Source organism: Girardinichthys multiradiatus, chromosome 23 (assembly GCF_021462225.1).
Source record: "Girardinichthys multiradiatus isolate DD_20200921_A chromosome 23, DD_fGirMul_XY1, whole genome shotgun sequence".
Taxonomy (NCBI): Eukaryota; Metazoa; Chordata; class Actinopteri; order Cyprinodontiformes; family Goodeidae; genus Girardinichthys; species Girardinichthys multiradiatus.
Window position 1 is genome coordinate 48,009,529 of NC_061815.1, and position 23,813 is coordinate 48,033,341.

The window sequence follows — 23,813 nt, forward strand, 5'->3', positions numbered from 1 at the left end:
GAGGCATTTTGAAGAAAGACACAGCAAAGGACAGGGAGCAATTAAGACACATTCATCCCCTACCACTCTCCGTGCTCGCCGCGTGTCACCAAGGTGACATTGCTCAGAGCGCTCCAGTATTTTATCACATATGGAGTCTCGGCCTTGCATTGGCGCCATTAATCATCTCAGAAGCTGTGATGTCAACATGAAAGACATTTTTTATTTCCCCCTACATGATTCAAATCAGCCTTTTATCAAACAAATTATTACCTGGTGTAATGTCTCCAGGTAGAAATCAATTCAGTTTGGGGCAGTGCACTCAGGAATTATGATTTCTATATACAGGCACCAGGCAGAGTTTGTGCAGATGACATCTTGCCCCTTGCTCAATAATTCATGTAATGACTCCTCTTCTGGTTTTCTATTTTCATGGTCTTCAGGCCTCCTCAGTGTCTATTCCACCATCAGTTTTACAGAGTGTTATATTTTTGACTGATTCACTGTCTTTCTGTCATAGTTTGGGAGACACTGAATTACTGGGTTGAGTTGCGTCTGAGTTAGACATACGACTGCTACCGATAACAAGCAAGTTAAAAACTGCTAAAACCATCTGTTATGCCATTCCTGAAAATTATTTTAGTGAGATGCCAGAGGAAGTGCCACTGCTGGTCAGATGGCTTAAAGAAGGCTGCCACACCTTTCCCTAACTTAGAAGAAAGAGACGTTTGGCTCTTTGGAAATATTACCGGTCGCGAAAAATAATGACTGATATGTGGAAAGTAAAAAGTGCCACCAATAGGGTTGGCAACTTTTTTACTGTCAAATAAAGGACACACATTAGTGTCTTCTTTATGTCCTACCACTTTCCATATGGTCTTTGTGTCCTTTCTTTCTTGAAAAATGTTATACAATGTAGACATTTACTGCAAATGATAAAATATTTAATTTTAGCAGTAGTGGGAAAAAAGTGTTGCTCTGTGTTTTAATTTGAAACAGTTACATCATGTTATTCATGTTTGTGTGAAATTGTTGTGTAAAGAGCATGATTTGTGAAACCGTATTATTTTAATTCATGGTTTTCATCCAGTCAGACTCGCATGCAGGCCGATACTATATAGTCACTATGGCGAGAGAAACATCCATTGTTGCCTTTCACCAACTTCTCCCCAGATTTTGTAGCCGCCTCCACACGTTCATATTTCTAATCGATGAGCAGACACGTTGCAAACGGCTAATTCATTCAGCTGCCATGTTCTTTTACTTCTCCTCTGCAAAATCTGTTGAAGGAATTTGCCCCAGCCTGTGCAGGAAAGCAGGATTTTGTGAAGAAATTGTTCTCCTGAAGCTTACTATATCATAGTATCTGAGTTTTCATCCAGACTTGGAAGTGCAAAATAGTTTTGGATACTTCTGCTATCCAAAACCCCTTTTTAATGGAGACACTGCAGGAGTACCCATCCCACTCCCCACCCCGCAACTTCTACAGCCTGGAGCTTTGGATAGTCACAGGCCAAATTCCCATCAGTGGAGCTCTCCAGCAGAGACATCACAAGCTTGATCCTCGCAACAATCATCAGCAGTAATGTGTCATGGCCAAGTGTCCTTGAGGGAGGGAAGCTGAACCTTAATCTGCTCACTCACACTAAGCTGGCAGAAGACATTGTGTGTGTGAGAAAAATCAGTGTAAAAGAGTACAGTGTCGATAGTAAATGTATGTGTTGGGGGTAGCTGGTGATTGATAGCAGTATTTAATCTATTCTATTACACTGTCTAATAGCCTATGGAAAGATTGTGTGTACAGTAAACTGTGATGGAAGTGTAAATGGAAAAGACCGTAGTGACTTGCCAGAATGACTTCTGCATACTTCTTATTTTTTTTATTCTTTTAAGCTGAACGTCTGCCAAATTAAGAGACGGCTGTAATGCTGACACTCATCCATGTCCTACACACCGTGTTCCATGCTGCATATCAGTAACATTGCTGTCTTCCATGTGAATGTTAAAAAGTCATTACGCAAACATACATTCACATTCAGATTAAATTATACAGCTTATTTGTCACTTTTGATGTATTAATTTTTTCTGGGCTCAGCCACAACCCTTCAGCTCACCAAGTGTTTTTATGGAGCTCTGTGTGTTCCTTTCAATGTGCCGACAAATGGATCACAGTTCAATTAAAGTCCCAAGGTCACACGTTTCCAGACGCTGTGCAGAAAGCCTCGTTCGGGACCTATTTGTCTTGGTTAGAAGCTCATGTATAATGCTGTCGGGTAAAGAAGACGAATTGGTCAGATCGTCAGGAGTCTTGCTGGTCTGCATCTTCATTTGATTTTGCCCTTCAATCAGCTAAATCAATGAGAGGAACTAATCAAAGGGACCAGCTGTACACTTAATTTCACATATATTGAGGGTGGCTTACGGTATGGCTCTGTGGGAGTACAACATTATGTGGCCATTCAGTGGTGTCATAGATCCACTAATTAGGACAGAGGCAGAGTGAAATCACACAAGTTTCTGGAAGGGAATAATTAAGTGCTCCGAGCATGCACTTCTTTCCTTTGATGTGTTTTTTTCCCCACTTTGAAGAATGCCCCCCCGTCCCATCTGAAGAAAGCTTGTAATATCAGCTCCTTGTTAAAATATTATTCTGTTATGACTCACCACATTTAGTTAGTCCTCAGTGAAATGTATGGGCTGTCATTAAGACGGTGTCCACATCTCCATGTTAGTGTTTACTGACTCTCAGTGACGAAGGGGAAGCTTTCCCCCTGTCAAGTTGGAAGATCATCATTTTAGATAAAATCTGCTTCAGCTTCAAGAATGGTTTTTAGGAATCCACTGAGGCAGTGCCAAAGTTCTGCCATGCTGGGCATGTATCAGTTAAATTGATGGTCGGCGTGTTGCCTGTATGCAGCCTTTAGTCCCTGAGTGATTTAAACCACATTATTGCCTGAGCGTTCCCTAAAGGGGTTGTGTGGAGTAGTTGTGAGTAGCCAGTGTCTCTCTTGCAGTAACACTGTCGGGGCAATCCCAGTTTGTAGAATAAAAAAACTACTCTCAAGAGGGAGTCAATGCTGAGGGAGAATTTGTATCTCTCATTCGGCTCACCTGACTGCACGAATGGGAAGCCTGTATGATGTAAATTTTGTCATCTATAACTGCCACCAGGATTTCCTACAGACATTCAAAAGCAACTCTGGGTTCATTTTGTTTTACTAATAAACCTCCCATTCAAAGGGTGGAACCAAACAAAACTGTTAAAAAATAATATCAGATCATCATTTTAAGAAATCACAAGTGGGCAGAGCAGGTGTTTTTTTTTCTTCCAAATTTTGATAATTAATGTCTGATGGACAACAGGGACACAAACACTGCATTGATTTCCTTGATTTTATTTCAGATGTGATGTAAGCCGAAGACCCATCCAAACCACGTGTTTCGATAGAGAATTGTTTCGCATTTTTCTTGTCTTATTTGTCATTGTTTTGGTCTGTCACAAAAACCTCTAAGATATATTGAAGTTTCTGTTGTGACGTGGAATGCTGTGGTTCAACTGGACGGAACATAGAATGACTAAGGTCACGTTCTTCTTGGTGAAGTCCAAGCAGCTCATTTTTATAGACACATCAGCATGTATGGAGGTTATCTTCATACAGGCATTTTGTATTACTGTAATGTCCAGGTTGCAACGCAGAATACAAAAGCAGAGAGGTTTGCCAGTGTATCCTCCTGCCTGGCCTGTTATTTCCCAAAAACAGCAGTTAAGAACGAGTACAAATTTGTGTCTCCAGCTGTCAATGGGCATGTGTCGATTTGTTTTGTCTGTCTTCTCTTCCTCTCATCAGATCCTCTGGTTAGATAACTAAATGATGAGCCCAGTTATGTCCTGCCAATAACAAACAGTCATGCTTTCACACCTGCAAATATCTGCTGTGATGTTTCCCAGGCATCCTTTATAAAGGCAGCGGGGAGAACCAGTTCATCTCTCTCCAGCCTCCTGTGATTTCCACGGTTATGGGGAACGGACGGCGGAGGAGCATCTCATGTCCCAGCTGTAATGGGCAGGCTCAGGGCAACAAGCTGCTGGCGCCGGTTGCTCTGGCCTGGGGCATCGATGGAAGCCTCTACGTCGGCGATTTCAACTTCATCCGCCGCATCTATCCAACTGGAAATGTGACAAGTATCATGGAGCTCAGGTAAGACCAATATGGGGAGGCTGTTTGTAAAGTTACACACTCAAAGTTATACAGACAAACGTAAATACATAGATACACCATATTGCCAACAGTTTTTTTCTGTTACTTTTACATGTACATGAACATTTATGACATCCCATTCTTAATCTATCAGGTGCAATTTGTTGATGGCCCTACCATTGTCAGCAATAGCAACTTTAAGTATTCCTTTAACATCTTCCACTAGGGTTTTTAAATGTGTTCATAGTTAGATGAGAAAACCAGGATTGCAGCCTCCAGTCAGGACTCTGTGCAGCCCAGTCAAGTTTCTCCACATCAAACTTTATACACCTGCAACCATAGAAGTGATGTAGTGTACAAAGCTACTGCTAAATATTAAGCTATATTTCTAATATTAGTTAAAAAGCAGCACATTATTATAACACATAGCGGTAGCTAAGTGTCTCAATATTTATCCATATGGAGCTAACTATTGTAGCTATCGCTAAATATTATGTGTACGAAATGTGCAGCTTTTTAAAAGATATCAGACATTTAGCCAATTACTTAGGTGTAATAATGCCAAATCTAAATATTTAGCTACAGCTAAATATTTTTTGATATGTCTAAATATTTAAATATCTAAATATTTAACTGTAGCTAAATATTGGCATATGAATGTAGCTAAATTGGACCAGCCTGGTACCCAGTCTTCATTGATTGCACATTGCACCAGTAAGAGCAGAGTGTGAAGGTTCAATTAGCAGGGTAAGAGCACAGTTTTGCTCAAAATATTAAAATGCACACAACATTATGGGTGAAAAGAGGACAAATTGTTGGTGCACGTCTTCCTGGCGTGTCTGTGACCAAGACAGAAAGTCTTTGTGATGTATGAAGAGCCACGGTATCCAAGGTAATGTCAGCATACCACCAAGAAGGACGAACCACATCCAACAGGATTAACTGTGGACGCAAGAGGAAGCTGTCTGAAAGGGATGTTCGGGTGCTAACCTGGATTGTATCCAAAAAACATAAAACCACGACTGCCCAAATCACGGCAGAATTAAATGTGCACCTCAACTCTCCTGTTTCCACCAGAACTGTTCGTCAGGAGCTCCACAGGGTCAATATACACGGCCGGGCTGCTATAGCCAAACCTTTGGTCTCTCATGCCAATGCCAAACGTCAGTTTCAATGGTGCAAGGAGCGCAAATCTTGGGCTGTGGACAATGTGAAACATGTATTGTTCTCTGATGAGTCCACCTTTACTGTTTTCCCCACATCCGGAAGAGTTACGGTGTGGAGAAGCCCTGAAGAAGCGTACCACCCCGACTGTTGCATGTCCAGAGTGAAGCATGGAGGTGGATCAGTGATGGTTTGGGCTGCCATGTCGTGGCTTAAAATCCCTCTGACCACTGTGCAGGACTTGTATATGTCATTCCCAAGACGAATTGACGCTGTATTGGCTGCAAAAGGAGGGCCTACAGCATAGTAATAAATTATTGTGGTCTAAAACCAGGTGTTTCAGTTTTATTGTCCAACCCCTGTAGATTTCTTTTGTTTTGGTTTTATTTTTGTCTCACATACATATTTAAGATCATTACACCAATTTTAATATAAGACACAGATTACCTGAGTAAATACAAAATGCAGCTTTCAAAGGCATTATTTCATTTATTGAAAACGCAATCCAAACCAACCTGGTCCTAAATGAAAAAGTAATTACGCCCTAAACCAAAAAACTGGTTGGTCCATCCTTGGCAGCAACAACTGACATCAAGCATTTTCATAACTGACAATGAGTGTTTTACATCACTGTCCTTTGCAAAACTGTTTTAATAAGGCCATTTTGGAGGGATCATGCTCAACCTGTTAAAGCTCATAAACACAGTATCCCTATTGAATTTAAGTCTAAACTTTTTTTTTGTTTTTTTTTTGAGTCATTCAGAGCTGGACTTCCTGGTCTTCTAAGAATCATTGTCTTGTAGCTTAAGGTCACAAACTGACAGCTCCACATTCCTTGTTTAATTGCAACGTTTCTTTAATGCTCTTCTAGTTTTACACCAAATATATGCAGCACTTATCTTCCAAGAAGTTCTACTCATCTGTCTCATCTGTTCTTGAATTTCTTTAGAATGGGGAGGATTTGTCACTTTTTGAGATCTTTAGCCTACTTCATGGTGCTACAGGCCAGGCATCTTGCCTGGGTGAAATGTCTAGTGAAATTGAGCTCACCTTTCACTTAAACAGATTTTTGTATTTATTTATATTTGTCTGATATTTTTTTTTCATGATCTAAAACATTTAAGTGTGACAAAAAAAAGTAAAATGTGCAAGTCAAAATTACCAGAAAAGGAAGAAAACTATATAATGCACTTTCACTGACCCCCAGAAATATTAGGGGAATAAAGGATCTCACTTTTCATGCTGTGTCTAGGTTTTAGCTTGGTGATTGAAAAGTAAAATGGCATGGTGGTCAGACCTTTATTCACACACATCTTTCCACTCATAGAAATTTGAAATCTTTTCCCCATCCATCTCCATAATTAGGAAAGACATCCTGTCTTCAGCATGTAATTGGAATGATTTACGTCCTCATGCCAAGTTGGCTTCTCTCTGAAATGACTGATTCGGCCAGTTGGCTTATTTTAAAGTGGCAGATGTTGATTAAATGTACATTGGGCCGTCATCATCAGAGAGACACATACATGACAAAAACACAAAAAACGCCTTAAAATGATGGAGGTCACTGCACTGTTGGCTCACTGTTCACTGGTTATGAGAGTTAATTTCAGGATTAAAAGGGTGAATGTTGAGAGCAAATCTGAATTGGAAGGGGAACATGCTAATCCACCCTGGAAATCAGCTAATGCACCTGCACAGGCATCCGCCACTACATAACGGATGCTGGAAACGATGTAGCAGGGTGCTGCTATGAACCAACATACATGCTCAGCAACCCTTCACCAGACAAATAATGGTTCACGACTCCAAGCAGCTCTTCTACAACGACAAGAGGTTAAGAACACGTGTCAGCTTTATTGAATTAAATTTAAACAACACGAAAAGAACATAATCTCTTGGCTTCACATTGTAGGAAAAGTCAAAGGTTTTTACTGAGAATATTGTGTCAGAAATTGATTGTTTTAGAACAAACATGCGCTTGGTTTCAGTCATGCAGCCTTGTACAAATGGAATCATCCTGAACCTCCTTTAGCTACTGTTTCCTTTAAGCCTGTGTTTATATTCTGACTTCAATGGTCAATGTAGCAAATGGCTGAATCAATATTTCAATATGAGTGGTTAAATTGAGAATAGCCATGGTAATACCGGATGGTGCTTCATAAACACAGGAAGACATGTTTTCCTCTCTGTGGGTTAGAACTCCACCTCTGCGCTGTCTAGCAAAAAGACTGTCATTGCACATGACCTTCTCTGCTGCCTGTGTTGATTCTTCAAGGGGATGACTTTGACTTTCTTAGTTTCTTTACCAGGCTCTGTGAGAAACATGAGGCTTCCTTTCTGACTTTCTTTATTCTAGGTTTGCTGACATCTCACAATTTGTGTAGTTTAAACATAAATAGTAAAAAGGTGTTTCTCAGAACATCTGGTGAAGAATCAGATTTCCATGTATCAGAGAAAAGGCGAAAGAGAGCCTTAAAAACAAAAACAGAAAATATCACTCTAAGATGTTTCAATTTCATTGTCTTTATTCTCTTTCCTCTTTTTCTGCTTCCACTGCACCCTGTCATAGAAATAAAGACTTTAGACACAGGTAGGTGTATCATTCTAGTGCATGTTTGATTTTGTCCTTTCTGTATGTAAATGTCTCTGGAAATACTTGAATAACTCACAGGTTGATTGAATGACTGGTAAATTCTCTGGTACTTGGCTAAACAGATTCAGATCGTATTTAGCACCCTGATACTTTGTGTCATTTGTAAGTTAGAAATCTGACCCAACAGGATCACATGTGGGGTTCCTCAAGTCTCCATTCTTAGCACAATTTTATTCAAAACATATGTTCTCCCATTAGCTTAGATTTGTGGAGATGTTGGAGATCAGTGTTCAAATAGATTCCTTGAGGCAAAATACCACTTAGGATGCAAGAAACTTAGGCATCAAAACAGGATGCAGGGAAAGTACCTGATCATTTTATTTTCAGTTTGTATCATTGTGAATCTAGAAAACTGCGCAGGCTACTTGATTTCTCTTTTTTCATTTAACTTCCATTACCTCTATTCCTTAACCTTCGCAGTAAACAGGTTTACTTTGTGTATCAGTGGTGCTATACAAATAAATTGGCCTTGCCTTTCAGAGTTGTTGAAGCACTAGCAATTAACTTTTGTAGTTATAGCAAATCAGTGATGGCTTGATTACATCCAAACACGAGGGAGAGTACACAGACTTTCAGAATCAGTACATCTGCTTTATGTAAAAGAGGAAAACACGCATAAGGAGCTCTAACTGATTTCAAAAATTATGCATAAACGCAAAGAGACGCCTACATATCCAACATCAGAGCTCTGAAATAAAGTTCAGCATCATCTCAAAGCCTGTAATTACATTTCTAGTGATGGTGTTTGGCAGATGTTTCCTTCCGGAGGGTCTTGCACCACTGCTCTGTATTCATGAACATGGCAACATCACTGTATCAAGTAAAGATGCTTCTTGGTGGAAATTAGATGTCCCAGTGATTAACATGACAAGAGCAAGGGGTTATCCAGACAGTAAAACTGCCGTAACTTTATTAAGCTGGCTACCACGACAACGCCTCTGGTGAGATGACCAGATTATGAGAAATGGATAAGGGACCTTTGTGTGAATCTCAAATCTAATTTGCCTGATTCATGCAGTGAACTCAGATTTCCTGATCATTTCAAGCACTCAGCTCAATGAAAAGGCTGTCGGCCCTAATGAATTCAACACTACTACATGTTAATTAGACACCAAGATAGGTTTAAAAAGGTGTAAAACTCAAGACTGGATGAAAGGAATACCGAATCATGCTGCTCAAAGGGTTTTAAACTTGCCCTAATTTCTTTCTTCTTTGCTTTTGTGGTGCCGCATTTTCTTGTAATTTTTACAACCGGTCCATCCATAGTTCTGCAAGCTTTCTCAAAGTTTGACAGAAAGGTCTAAAAGTCTGCTAAGGGGTGCTCGTGGCTATATTTTCCACCAGTCTGTGACAGGGTGGTTAATTGCCCTAACAGCCAAAAAATGATAAAATCATAAAGAAACAGAAACGAGTTCAGAAAAGATTAAAAAACTGCCAAAATCTGAAATTATTTCTGATGAAAACTGATGATAAAAGGTCATTTAAAAAGGAAGATGAAAAAAAAATGTTTGACTCTTTGGAATTAGAAAAAAAAAAGATATATTTGGAGAGCTCTGCACAGTGCTGTTCATGGGCAACACAAATAAGCCAGTGAGTGGAGCATGGAGACAGAGTGACAGCAGCAGCTTGATGCTTTGAGAGCTGCTGAATTCCAGATCAGTCAGAGGTTTCTGAATCCCTGCAAGGCAATGCCAGCTTCCAGGACTCTATGATTGTCTGACCAGGAGGTGACTGACACATGTGTTAGCACCTGTGACAGGTTTGGTCAAACTGTTGAGCTGTAGTAAAAAAATAAAATGCTGAAAAGTTCCGGCAAAAAAAAAAACGAAAATACATTTTTGAAACAAACGAATAGCTGGCTGTTAGTAATTCAAGACATCATTAAATTTCTCTTTAAATGTACATTTGTATTACCATCAGAAAGTGCACAAAGGTAATATTTGTTGCATAAATGTTTTATTGAACCGTAAAACACAGGGACTGGTGTCTCATTTATTATGTCCAACCCCCTGCAGGTTGACTGTAAAATAAGGGGTTACTAATGTTTGACTTGTTGAATTTTTTATAAGATCTCAAATAGTGCCCACATATTTTGAACATTTACTTGGACTTATGATGGCCGTCAAGTTTTATGACCACATCTTTATCATTTTACAAAGATGTTTCATTGCCACATTTATTTTGCCGCCATGTTATCCAGATCCAGAGCCGGACCAGTATTGACTGAGGTAACAATAAGCTGCAATACAACCAGAGAAGCAACATTTACAACGGAACAGTGAAGCAAGCTGATTTCATTTTTATGGACTCTGCTTTTAGCTCTTTAATTATCCTTGAGTACCTGATATGTTTCAGTTCTGCCTGAGGTCAGTTGTTTTTAAATAGCTCCAGTTTGCTAAAGTCCAATGTCACACACATTTAGCAGTTAGTTTGTCTACGCGATTATTATACTGATAGAAAATATCAGTCATGTTGCAGTTCCTTTTTGCTTATATTTACGCTGCAACCTATTATATTACTGTAAATAATGCAAATCAAGCAGAAAGAGATTAATTGTTGCACTTTGTCAACATAACCCAGTCATTTCTGTAATTTCCAGAGGCTTCTCCCCACAGGAGTCTCATAACAGATGAAATGATCTGCCACGCAAGTTGTCATTTCTGCTTCGCAAACTGGAACCCCACTGTGGTGGTATCCAGTTAAATTTTGTCTCAGTTCCATGTTGCAACCTTTTGTTTTCCAGTTTTTCTTTTTATCCTCAAAGGTTCAAACATTTTCCAGATGTGGGAATTATTTATAGTGTTTTGTCACAACATTAAAAATTCACAAATTATTTCCTCCCGAAGTTCATTATCTGTTCTCATGGCAATGTTGCTTCTAACTTAAAGTTGATAATAAGCTCTGGACTTTAAGCAGCAGCTGTGTAACTACAAAGAAGCTGCTTTTAATTCCAGGTTTCAAAAAATAACATTTTTAATGACAGCTTGAACGTCAAGTATATAATATTTTTCCGTAGACTAGGTGCAGAATACACTAAGAGATCATTTATTCCATGCATACACAGAGGGCACATCATGCTTATGCTTACTTTCCATTCTTCCATGGTACTCTTCTTTTTTATTTGCTATTATGCAGAGCTCCAGCTATTTCAGATTTCTTTACAGTTGTTATCTGCAGCCATTGTCAAATCCCACAGGGTCAAGGCTTTGTGGTAAATGAAATGGTCTTTGAAATTGTCAACTTAAATAGAATTATTGGTGGTTTATGCACTCCAGCATAATATAGGAGACAGTATACAGTCACACAGAAACATTTTTTCTTAACCTCAGTACCTTTGGCTTCACCAGACACTGCAGATATATTTCCAATTCAGTTTGCATTTGTGCACCTAGCTGAGATAAACACCTAGAAGGAGCAGATCTATAATTTTGCCTTCAGGTGGCTTGTGATTAAAGACAAAGTTACTGCTGAGAATGACACTGAGTGTAAGATTTGGCAGACCTGGTTGTTAATGTTTTATTGCTTTAGGTGTTATCTCTGTCAACAGTAACAGTGAAAGGTTTAAGGTGCTCAAATTGTTTAATAAACTGAGGAACCGAATTGTGAATTTTAAATTGCCCTTTCACCTGCTTGAACGTGTCATCTCTTCTAACATTTAGCAACGTGGAAGCATCTGGTGGGGTGGGGGGATCCACAATCTCTCTAGATGAGACATTCTCCTGGATTTCCTTTTTGTTCTCCTCAACTCTCAGCTCACTCCAAAGATTTTCTAAAAGATTTAGGTCTGGGGTATGTGATGGCCAGTTAAGACACTTGTTTTTCTGCCTGGTTATCCATTATCCTGCTGAATGACCCAAGGACAACTCATTTTCAAACATACCACTAGATAATAGTACTAACATCTTGCTTAGTTAATGATGCCAAGGACTCTATCCCGGTTCCCAAGCCCACTGCATCACATATCCTCCAACAGTGGGCAGGAGGGACTCCTCCTTTGTTTCATGTGAAACCCACATGGGGGGGTTTGTTGCCAAAGAGATCAGTCTTAGTCTCCTCTGATCAAAGCGCACCGCTCCAGTTAAAATCCCAGTAGAGTCTAGCAAATTTCGCATTTTCATGTTTTTGCTGATAGGACAGAAAAATCTTTTCTTGCATGACTCCCAAACAAGATGGATTATTAATTTAAAGTTGTCATAAACTGTGACTAACCTAAACATTTTTCAATAAAAGTATTCATTTATATGGAGATTGCCAATGGAATCACCAGAGTTTCTGTTAAAAACAGATCAAATGTTCTCAAAGATGAATTTATTTTGAACACCTTCAGCAGGTGTGCCAGTAAATGTGGTCGGCTCGGTACGTATGTTTGTATTTATGTGTTTATCTTCGAATTCTGATTCTGTCTGTCTGTGCTACTTCATTTTGTGTGTTTATCTCCAGATTGAACAATTCATTTATAATAAAACTGTGTTTTTTTGCTTGAAGTTTCTCAGAGTATTTACTGAGGGCAGTTTTCTAACTCGTGAATCCCAAGAGTGAGTCCCAGATGGTGCCGGCTTAATTTTATCAGTGCTCCGTTTGTTTATGAATAGAATTTAATTAAACCAGAACCGAGTAGAAAAATACATTAATAACCCCAAAGGAATTTAATGTTCTAGTAAACTGTTAATGAAAATAAAAGCAAGAAATAAACATGTATAAATGCATGTATATTCAAATTCAAAAATACTTTATTAATCCCAAAGGGAAACTAATATGTTGTATTGGCTCAGAGTGTCAGTGTTACTATAAGCAGCAATAACCTGCTGGTCCACTTTTTTTTCATCAGGGCTGGAGACGTCTGGTTGAATGTAGTTTCTAATACATTAGAGAGATTGATGAATAGGATCAAATCTTACAGATGGATTTGAACCATTAAAAACCGGTCCATCTCCTCTCTAAGGAAGAAGCTTTTAAAGATGAATGCTGTCTGCAGTTTTAATTTATACTGAGTTATTGCCTTGAACACAGCAACAACCCAGCGCACCGGTATTACCTGGCAACCGATCCAGTAACTGGACAGATGTACGTCTCGGACACAAACTCCCGACGGATCTACCGACCGAAGATCCTGAGCGGAACCAAGGAGCTGCAGTCGAACACTGAGGTGGTCGCAGGAACCGGAGAACACTGTCTGCCCTTTGATGAGAACCACTGTGGCGATGGAGGGAAAGCTCCAGAGGCCTCTCTCACTGGACCCAAAGGTATCATTTAAAATTAATGAAGATGTTCTGCTCAATGAAGGGGTGGAACACAGTGATGGATTTCTCATCTCGAAGTGGCACCTGGTAGATTTGAATTTATGTGTGCTTTAGGCTCCATGCCAAATGACGGCTAACTGATTTGTATTTACTTCATTTGGGTTGTGGTTCTCCTGTGAAATTCAAAGTAAACCGACGCGGTTCTGCTCCATGTTAAAAAAGCTGTAACCTCCAGAAATGCAACGTATATTTTATTTTACATGTGAGGATATTCCTGTAAAAGATTATTTCAAATATTAATGTTATTTTGTTGTTTTTTCTTTCTCTTTCTCAAAGCCATGAAAAAGTATTCATACCCCTTGAAACTTTTCACATTTTACGGTTTCAACCAAAGTAGAGCATAACTATGAAGTGGAAAAAAAGATGATTCCAGTTTTTTATTGTTTTTTTTTTTTCACAAATATAATTTTGAAAAGTGTGACGTGTATGTATTCACCCCCCTTTACACTGATACTCCTAAAGAAAATCCAGAGCAACCTTATTGCCTTCAGAGGTCACCTAATTAGTAAACACCCGTGTGTAATTTAATGTCAGTTTTAAAGCAGCTGTTCTGTTTCTGACCTGAGAGGTTTGTTGCAGAACATTAGAGAACCACCAGCATCATGAAGACCAAGGTCCACATCATCTAGGTCAAGCGGGAGAGATGTGAAGAACTTTAAAGCAGGGTTAGGTTCTAAAACAATGTCCAGCTTTTAAGATCTCACGTCAGCACAATTTATTCCATCATCTGAAAATGGAAAGGGTAAGGTGCAAGTGCAAACCTATCAGGACCTAAACTGACACGTGGTTCTACAAAGTATTGACTCAGGGGCACTGAACACAAATGCTCGCCACACTTTTCTGAGATGTATTTGTTAAAAAAAAAGTTTGTGGTTCTAACGTGATAAAATAGGAAAAAGTTCAAGGGCCCTGAATTGTTCTGTCAAGCACTGTAAAAGTCAAGTTTCCTGGCTATTAGTGCTGCTTGTGAAATAACTGCTGCCCACAAGCCGATAAGTGCTTTGCACAACCTGTTGTTCACATTCGAAAAGCACAGGTCCATTTGTGGCACAATTGCTGCCTTTTCCATAAATTCTTTTGGAATAAAAGGCTAGGATGAATTGTTTTGCGCTGGTTGCTGTCTTCTTTTGAGTGCCAACTGTAATAGCTAAGCTTCGGCTAGGTGATAAAGGCAATCTGAGGGAACGACTCTAATGATGGAGTGGGTGGAAGCTGAGACAAGAGAAGAAACAGCAGATGGCTCCATTTTTTTCTTCCTTTTTCTCTTCTCAGACATTTGCCGAACTCTGCTCAAATGTGACACATTTCATCTGTCTGAGAATCGCAGGCTGTCAGATAGCCAGCTCCCAAGGATTCACCGTGAGCTCCCACAGCTCGTCAATGTTTTAGCAGAAAGCAATCTTGTGCAGGCTTGCCCACAGGTCAAACCAAACCACTAACCTTCCACAGAAGCTTTTAAAGACTGCATTGAAAAAGAAATTCTCTGGAGGTAAGAGTAAAGTCATAGCACATTTAGAACAGTTAAATTATTTGAAAAACTATAAAGTAACCGTCCACTGTACTTTGTGGGATCAGCGGCTCTCTGTCTTTGAAATTAAATCCCAGATCGCGGCATGTTAAAACCAGTATGGAGGATAAAAAACAGCCTTGCTGGATATGAGGTATGGCTGAATTCCCAAAGGCAATGATCTCTATTAAGCAGCACAGTGACACGGAGAGTGATGTGGAAGCTGGTACACCCAGTTTGGGACATATGGTTATTGCAAACCCACACTAGCTTGGGTTTGGCGAAGAGATTTGAGCTAACAGTCAATCAATGAGACAATTTAGCCCTCACTTGTCACCAAGGCAACTGCGTGTCTTTAACCTCTTTCAAGAAAAATTGTCAGCAGCTGTCAGTTGTATTCTCTTGCTTATTTGTTTCTCAAATGATGTGTGGATCGTGATGATTGCAGAAGTCAAAGAATCTCCACGAAGCACCAGTCATTGACACCCCCACCTTTTGAGGTCGTCTTTAGACGTGGAGGTTACAAGGCGAGGCATGTGCATATATATATACCGTATGAATACAGCCTTTCCCACTTCTGCCTGAGAAATTATTTAATACCAGAAAAGCAGCCTGTGAATTATTGATGGCTGTGCTTTTTGCAGTGACCTGAATAATGGGAAGGCAAGCTTGACACATGTATCCATCGTGTTCTGTCCACTGAGTTATGCAAGCAGAGATGTGGCATATCCACCATGTTTGCCTATTATCACAAGCTCTTTCCCCCCCTGTTTTCTCTCCTTTTCTCTCACCCCCCTCTTCCCTTACCCACCTCCTACCTGCTTTCAACAGGCATTGCTGTGAACAAGAATGGGCTGATTTATTTCGTTGACGGCACCACGATCAGAAAGGTGGACCAGAACGGCATCATCTCCACTTTCCTCGGCTCCAACGACCTGACATCGGCTCGTCCCCTGACCTGTGACAGCAGCATGGACATCAATCAGGTGACTTAAACAAAGAAGTGCCAGAAAGCTGTGAACACGTTTGCAGAGTGTGTCACAGTGCCACCTTGTGCTCCCAGCTCGGTAACCCCAATTCAGAGCCATCCCTCCACAGTGAGATGTGGTTACCGACACACACTGAGTGCAACTGCACAAACACAGTATATAGCTAGTTTACAAGGAAAGCAACACATGTAGGGGACTTTTTTTACACTTCACTGGTTATAATATTACCAGGAGTTTCTAAATTCTTTGGTAAATTAGGTTTTTTGAATGCTGCTGGAATAGGAAAACGGTTATCTCTCTGAAAACTGAAACTTTTGCCTCAGAAAGTGTGCTTACTATCTGGCAGCAAATATTTGTCAGCATATTGAAATCTGGAAAGTTAAATTAAATGCATTTAATATTCAGTTGTGACTCAATTACTTACTTATGCAAATTGATTTTGATTACCCTGAAAGACGGATCAATTATTAAATGGATTTGTTTGTGATATTAATTGTTAATGGTGATATTGTTCTTGAACTCACAAGCGGATTTTGTTAAATTTTGGAACAGCCAAGTTTCTTTTCTGATATCTTGCTTAAGATGTGGTTGTTTTTCACCAAAAAGACACTCTCAAAGGGGACATATTATGCTTTTAAATTGTCCTATTTAAATCATTCAGATGTAGTCTGTATAAAGTGGAACTGCAATGCTTTGGTTTGAATTTGTCATTATTGTAGTTTCTCAAGCGTTCATTGTACTAATATTTTAAGCTTACTTTTTGACTGTCTCGTTTTGCTACGGTTTTATTAAATGCAAATGAGGCACTTCACACCCCGCCCCCTCCAGGCGGTGGAGCCTTCCACTCCATCATGTAATTTGTAATCCCATTACATTATGTTACTGACAATATTTTTACACCAACTACATGTAAGATACCTTTAAAAATGTTAATGCTACCACAAATTGAATGAACACAACTTTTAAACAAGACCCCACCATAGTTAACGAGTTAGCTAACGCCAGCATCAAGAACATTACTGAATGCATTTGGATCATGTATTTCCCAAGGCAAACAGGACAACCAAACAGATTGCAAAACTGTGTTTAATTTTGTGATGTCCTTAAAGAGCTAAAATTAGCAGGAGGCATGAAGCTGTGCTATTAAAGAAACAGCCAGTAAGTTATATCAACACCTCAACAATCAAACGTACTGTCATTCTACCCTTACATTCAATTCAATTCAGTTTTATTATATAGCGCCAATTCACAACACATGTCGTCTCAAGGCTCTTCACAAGTCAATTCAACAGAATCATACAGATTTCAGGTCAGATACAAACATTCCAATTAATCCTAATCATTGAACAGTGCAGTCATATTCAATTATTTATTCAAATTGGTTAAAAAGTTTTTCTATCTAAGGAAACCCAGCAGATTGCATCCAGTCAGTGACTTGCAGCATTCCCTCCTCCTGGATGAGCATGTAGAGACCGTGGACAGTCACTGGCGTTGACTTTGCAGCAATCCCTCATACTGAGCATGCATGTAGCGACAGTGGAGAGGAAAAACTCCCTTTTAACAGGAAGAAACCTCCAGCAGAACCAGAACCAGACTCAGTGTGAGCGGCCATCTGCCACGACCGACTGGGGGTTAGAGAGAACAGAGCAGAGACACAAAAAGAACACAGAAGCACTGATCCAGGAGTACTTTCTATGGGAAGGAAAAGTAAATGTTAATGGATGTAGCTCCTTTAGTCGTTTCACCTAGAAAGAAAGAACAGATAAACTTTGAGCCAGTTTTCAAGGTTAGCGTCTGAAAAAGAACACATAGAGTTAGTTACAGTAGAAGCTCAGTCAGTAGCCATGTCTAGGAGAGAGAAAGGGTTAAACACTGAAAACAGCGAAGTGTATCATCTGTAGAAGGTGAGCATTAAGTTGTTACCAGCAGAAGCTCGGACGATGTCCCTCTCCAGGAAGGTGTCACAGGCAGACACAGAGTCAGGCCAGGTGTAGCTTCTAGGAAGAGAAGAGAGAGAACAAAGTTAAAAGCTGAAATAACAGCAAATAATGCAAAATTGGAGAGTAGTGTGAGAATGTAGCAAAGAGGGTGAAAGTGGTCATTATGTCCTCCAGCAGCCTAAGCTTATAGCAGCATAACTACACCGATAGTTTCAGTTCAGATTATTTAGTTAAACGGCGCTTATTTACAACAATGTCGTCTCACAAAGGGTCCCACTGATGGTCATTGTTATACTAAAAACCACAAGGATTGGGATACCTCTCTCTGTCAGACAGATTATAACCATTGGAAAAGAGAAGGGGTCATACAGGTAGCAGAAATGGAGGGTGTGTTTACACCTCAACCATAACTGAGCCGGTTTAGGCTAAACCTGACTCTCCTTTACTTCATCCAACAGGGAGGGAAGAAGGCTCCCTCCCTGATAACCAAAGCCACTCTAACTATAAGCTTTATCAAAAAGGAAAGTTTTAAGCCTAGCCTTAAAAGTAGACAGGGTGTCTGCCTCACGGACTAAAACTGAGAGCTGGTTCCACAGGAGAGGAGCCTGATAACTAAAGGATCTGCCTCCCATTCTACTTCTAGAGACTCTAGGAACCACCAGTAAACCTGCAGTCTGAGAACAAAGTGCTCTGTTAGGAACATATGGACCAATCAGATCTCTGATGTATGATGGAGCTAGATCATTAAGGGCTTTATATGTGAGGAGGAGAATTTTCAATTATATTCTGGATTTAACAGGGAGCCAATGAAGGGAAGCTAAAGTAGCAGAAATATGATCTCTCTTTTTAATTTTCATCAGAACTCTTGCTGCAGCATTTTGAATCAGCTGAAGGCTTTTAACTGCATTTTGTGGACATCCTGATAGTAAAGAATTACAGACAGACAGAGTCTTTCGACTAATCCTCCTTCATACTGGCCGAGTTTGCTGAAACACTCCTCCCTGAAGTGCTTCGCGCAAACGAAGAGGACTTTCCCCACTGATGTCGGCACGTTTCCATGAAAAACAAAATTTAACCAGCACTCCCAAGAGGTTCTGATCCTGGGGGATGGTGTAATGACTGGTGTGGGTCATTACACCCTACAACAGAACATTTAGATGTTTCCGTTTGCTGCTTCGGCATCCTTCAACTTGAACTATGAGAATACTAAAAGAAAAAAAAATGGCGGACTCCCTGGATTGGTTAGCCGGAAGTCCATGACCATCTTTAGAAGTTCCACAGAAAATACGGTGATGTAATAGAGAAAGAAACGTAATAGAAAATGGAAAACCCTAACCCTAACCCTTGTAATTCTGACCTAATTTCCTGGATTCAGCAAATGATCCATTCATCCATTGTCTGTGCCCACTTATCTTAATAGACCGGTGCTTGTGCCTATCTCCAGAGGTCATTGGGCGAGAGGCAGGGACACCCTGGGCAGGTCACCACCTGTTTTAATAAATGATCAAAACCTCCCACCTGCCTTGAGACGGCATTTGTTGTGAGTATAAATAAACTAAACTGAATAAAAGAGAAATGCCATTATTGCTGAAAATTTCAAATTATCTTAATGTATTTAAATAATTATTTTTAACCGTTTTCATAATCTACTAAAAGCTGAACAATCTCTAGTACAGGTTTAAAGAAGCAAAGAGGTTCTGGTTATTTCCAAAGTAGGATTTACTTCTTGAGTAAAGTACAGAAGCATTATTTTACTATTAATCACAATAATGTGTATTCCCATCAAAATACACCAGAAATAACACAAAGATACAAACACTCATTCTAAAATCTACTATTTATATGAGGCGGAGGTTTTTGGATTTTAAAATGAATAAATGAAAATATAAACTGGCTTTACTCTGGAGTTCAAAGAAGTGGATTGTGGTCAAATTCTGAGTTGTAATACTAAATCTGTAACTGTTATTGGGAGGAAAAATTTAGGAGAAGTAAAAAAATGCAGAATTTCCTCTAGTACCAGTAAACCGCCTTAGACAAGGAGGCAGGATGCCCTAATGTGGTCCAGATCTTGTTGCGTCACCTCTCAATAAAATAGATTGGCTGTTCTGACCTGCAGTTCTCACTGTCCTCTTTCTAAACTCAGCTGAAAAGGAAGTCTCACCGCTCCAGCATTTGTTTTCACATGAAGGTTGTTCTGTGGCAGGAAGGATGGGGTCAGCCTGTCTGGCCCAGATCATAGGATGTTTAAATAGTTTCCAGTTTGGATTACTCCAGAACCAAACTGGGTCAAAAGAAGAAGAAAAAAAAACGCTCATAAAGAAAGTGATTCTAACAATGTGATGTAACTATTTCCCTCTCGCCAGCTATAGAGTAGCAATAAAATATTATGTTTTCCTACTACCATGTTATTTAAATAAATGAAGAGAGAAAATGAAATGTAAAGAACGACCATAGTAGATTAAATACTCCTTGCTGGAGCTGCATTCCCATTCAAGGTTCCAGACATGGACTCATCATATCAGGCTACCTACAAGGTTGTGAAAGATTTTCAAAAGTATGGAAATCACCTTTATTACTTTCTAGGTTTTAAAATGTATTCAAGCATTTTTCTTTCTTTCATTTTTGAAGGAAAAATTTTAGCCATCAGTCTTTGACTTACTGACTGAATTCACTATCATTCAGAAATCAAAAAGAGGCCTTTTTACTATCTGTTTGTTCACCAGACAACTTTAAACGCAGGTTTAACTTGATTTCTAAACATAAACTGGGTCTAAAATAACAAACTAACAATTTTTATTTTTACAAACAAAATAAATTACCAAAGTACACAAACACAGCTTAAAAGAATTTACATTCAATCTAGTATACTCCATTCATTCTTTGACGGGTCCGTGAGTTATAGATTTTCAAAGTTAGGTGATCTACAATAGTCCTAATACTAAAACCATCTGTAAAATGGGCCTTTACCAACCGAAATCAAAACCCAATTACAACCTTCAGAATTTGTCCCAAATTGTCAAACATGTGATGCAGAAAAAAATCTAGAAATTTCTGGGAAATTATCTGGGATCTTAAAGGGTTTCTAATGAATAAAAATACCTGCTTGTATTTCATATTATAACTCATTGAAAAACATTAATCACCATTTAAAATAAATAATTATTTATTCAACAGCTTTTCCGAATTCTCTAATTAATTAAATGAAATCCTTCATATGAGACACATATTCACAGCCATTTAGACGAGGCCAAATGGCTTACAGGACTTATTTCAAAGACTGTCTGGCTAATCTAAAAAAATCCATCAAGGTTATTTTCAGGAAACAATTTTTTTTATTTGTGTGTGAAAGGTCAGATTTGATGTATTTGAGGTTACTACAAATTCAAGCTTCTTTCTTTCTTCAAGCCATTATGAGTTGAACATTTTTCTCAAGGTATATAAGGTGATATGCAAACATTAAGTTGAGATTTTTACACCATTAAGCAACTAGAAGTCCAAAAAGAGATGTGTTTTCATCTCAGAGCCAATTATAAGTAGAATAAAATAATGACTTAGTTTGGGAGGGTGTGTTCTCATGCAGCTGGAGCTGAATTAGTGTTCATTGTACCACAAGTGATTGTCATCACTGAGGACACTTGCACTACACATAATAATAATGGAGCACTCAGTAGCTGTAGCTTGTTGAGCACATAAAACCTTTTTTCCTTGGTGGAACACAACCGCTGGCGGCTCTGTCCAAGAAGGCTTCACTCTACCTCAGAATGAGGTACCATAAAAGCTCGACCCTCTCCTAATGGAGGAGGTGAGAGGATTCTGGAACTGGGATGGAAAATGGAGGTTTTAAGGTCCATATCTGTCTCTTCCACACTCCTTGGGAGTTTTGCGAGCTGATTTCAGTTTAATAATAATGAAGAAAAAGGGCAATAAAACAGACTTTTATCACACTAAAGTGAATACTTTCACACCATTATTCTTTTTACTTCTTCTGCTGTTGGACATAAAATTGTTTCAATCCCTCCCACTTTGTGCACAAGACAAAGTGTTACTGTTTTAAACTAACAGTTTCCATTTTACCAAACAGATGTATTATTATCTTAGAAAAACAGACATGGCTGCTAACTTACAAATACAGAAATAACCCATAGGAACCCAGTCCCATTTCTCTTTATCAATATAATAACACAGGCCAAATGGACCACATATGTAATTTATTTTATCGCATCAGGCATGTTTAATACATTTATTGAGCAATTCAACAAAAAGATTTGAATTGTAACATTTGTCTATACACTAATTCTGTTTTGTTTTGGAATAAAATATTTTTTTATATCTGTGACATTATATTGTGTAAGATATATGTAAAAATAATACTCTGAATAATTGTTCTGTGTTAGACATTTGTAGAAGGGTAACCAGAACAAAACGGCTGAATATGAAACAATTTTCCTCTATGAAGCAAACTAGGGCACAACACAGCTTTAGAAGAAAATGCATTTAATAAAGCTACATTTAAAGTCTTATCATGAGAAATACAGTATGTCACATAGGATTTACCTTAACTGTTTTACAGTTTAATGCTGGATATAACCTGGTTAATATTAGTATGTTCACAAAATGTGTTCTAAATAGATGAAGTAATTCAAGACATGTTATTGAAGTGCTGTAGATGTTAAATTTGAGAAATCGAATCTGTAAAGACCAAAACAAGCTTTTAAAATCAGCTGCCATTGCTGCAGAGGAGGCATGACTTCAGAAACTCACACAATATGGGAGGTTGAACAGATGCCATTTTGCTTTATTATGCATGAAAATAGAGAATAAAGAAAGATGAAGATTTTTCCAGACTTACTAATATGTGTCCTTACAGGATAAACAGGCATTAACGTGTTATATAAAGCGGATATCACAAATGATTTATTTCTATGGAAAGACGTGTGCAATAAAAATGATGTATTTTCCCTGTGAGCAGAATAGAAAGTGAGTGGGTAATGTGCCTGAAAGAGGGGGAACATAAGAGAACATTCACATTAAATTAGTTGCTATTTGCCTATTAACCAAACTATTTGGCATGAACCAACCAAGACAAGGCATTGGCACAACTGTATGACCCTCAGCTGCCTGGGGCCTCGGTGCAATTTAACCAGTAGAAGCCTTAAAGGCATTGTTTTTTTATTATTAATCACAGAGTGGAAAGAACACAAATTAGGAATGTCTGGACAGTAATTAATGGCATGGTGTTGTATCTCAAGGCCAGTTTAGTCATTTTTGTGCAGTTAGAAACAAGCTTTTTATTCACTGAATTAAAGTATGTTAGGAAAGCAGGCTCTAATGGTTACTAAAGGTTTTGGTTTTGGCTCACTTAATGTTCTACAAGATGTGATTAATTATGTCATCATTTTAAATGCAAGAGACTTTTCTTTGATGTCAGTTTGATTAATTCTGATATATGTCAGTGATCACTGTGTGAAGCTTTTCTTTCAGGTTACAGCACCACATCGCACAGCATAAATGGAGCAGGAAGGTGTTAATTGCATGCTTAATGTTCTTGTATAAGACATGCTCATTTACCTAGGCTGAAATCTACTCAAATATGTGACAAGTCATTTAAATGAATAGATTTGCTCCCCCAAACATGGTAAAATAGCCCAGAACTGTAAATATTAACCGTAGACTTTTCAGACTAGATGAACATCCAACTACTAGATGGTGGATGTTTGAAAGGTTTTAGTATAGTAGGTTTGTATCGCTGTGACAGCCTCATGAGCTAAACTAGAAGCTGCAGAAAGTCTGTTTGGTGAGTAGCAACTTGGCTCTGCCAATAAAGTAAACCAACCTTTTTTGGCCAACTTACAAATTATTCCCACATTTTGTAATGTAACATAAACTCCACTGGATTTTATGTGATAGACCAACACAAATTGGTGCACAATGATAAATTGGGAGGGAAATAATTTTCAATTTGTTTAAAAATAAAAATCTGAAAAGTAAAAATGTGCATTTGTAATAAGCCACATTTGCTTCAAAAGCCTTAACAATCCAGTGCAAACAACTAAATTTAAGTCTATTTAGATGCAGTTGCAAA

General features: G+C 38.8%; 1 protein-coding gene across 5 annotated transcripts in view; it reads left to right on the forward strand.

Moving 5' to 3' along the window:
* Positions 1 to 23,813, forward strand: part of si:dkey-237h12.3 (teneurin-3) — a 216,822-nt gene that overhangs the window by 177,241 nt on the left and 15,768 nt on the right. For 3 of the 5 annotated variants that reach the window (XM_047353423.1, XM_047353425.1, XM_047353426.1), the window contains 4 exons: positions 3,929 to 4,178; positions 7,912 to 7,932; positions 13,006 to 13,238; positions 15,634 to 15,788. In XM_047353423.1, the coding sequence (XP_047209379.1) occupies positions 3,929 to 4,178; positions 7,912 to 7,932; positions 13,006 to 13,238; positions 15,634 to 15,788 (659 nt within the window). The remainder of the gene's footprint in view (positions 1 to 3,928; positions 4,179 to 7,911; positions 7,933 to 13,005; positions 13,239 to 15,633; positions 15,789 to 23,813) is intronic. The other 2 variants (XM_047353424.1, XM_047353427.1) reach the window with 1 other exon arrangement.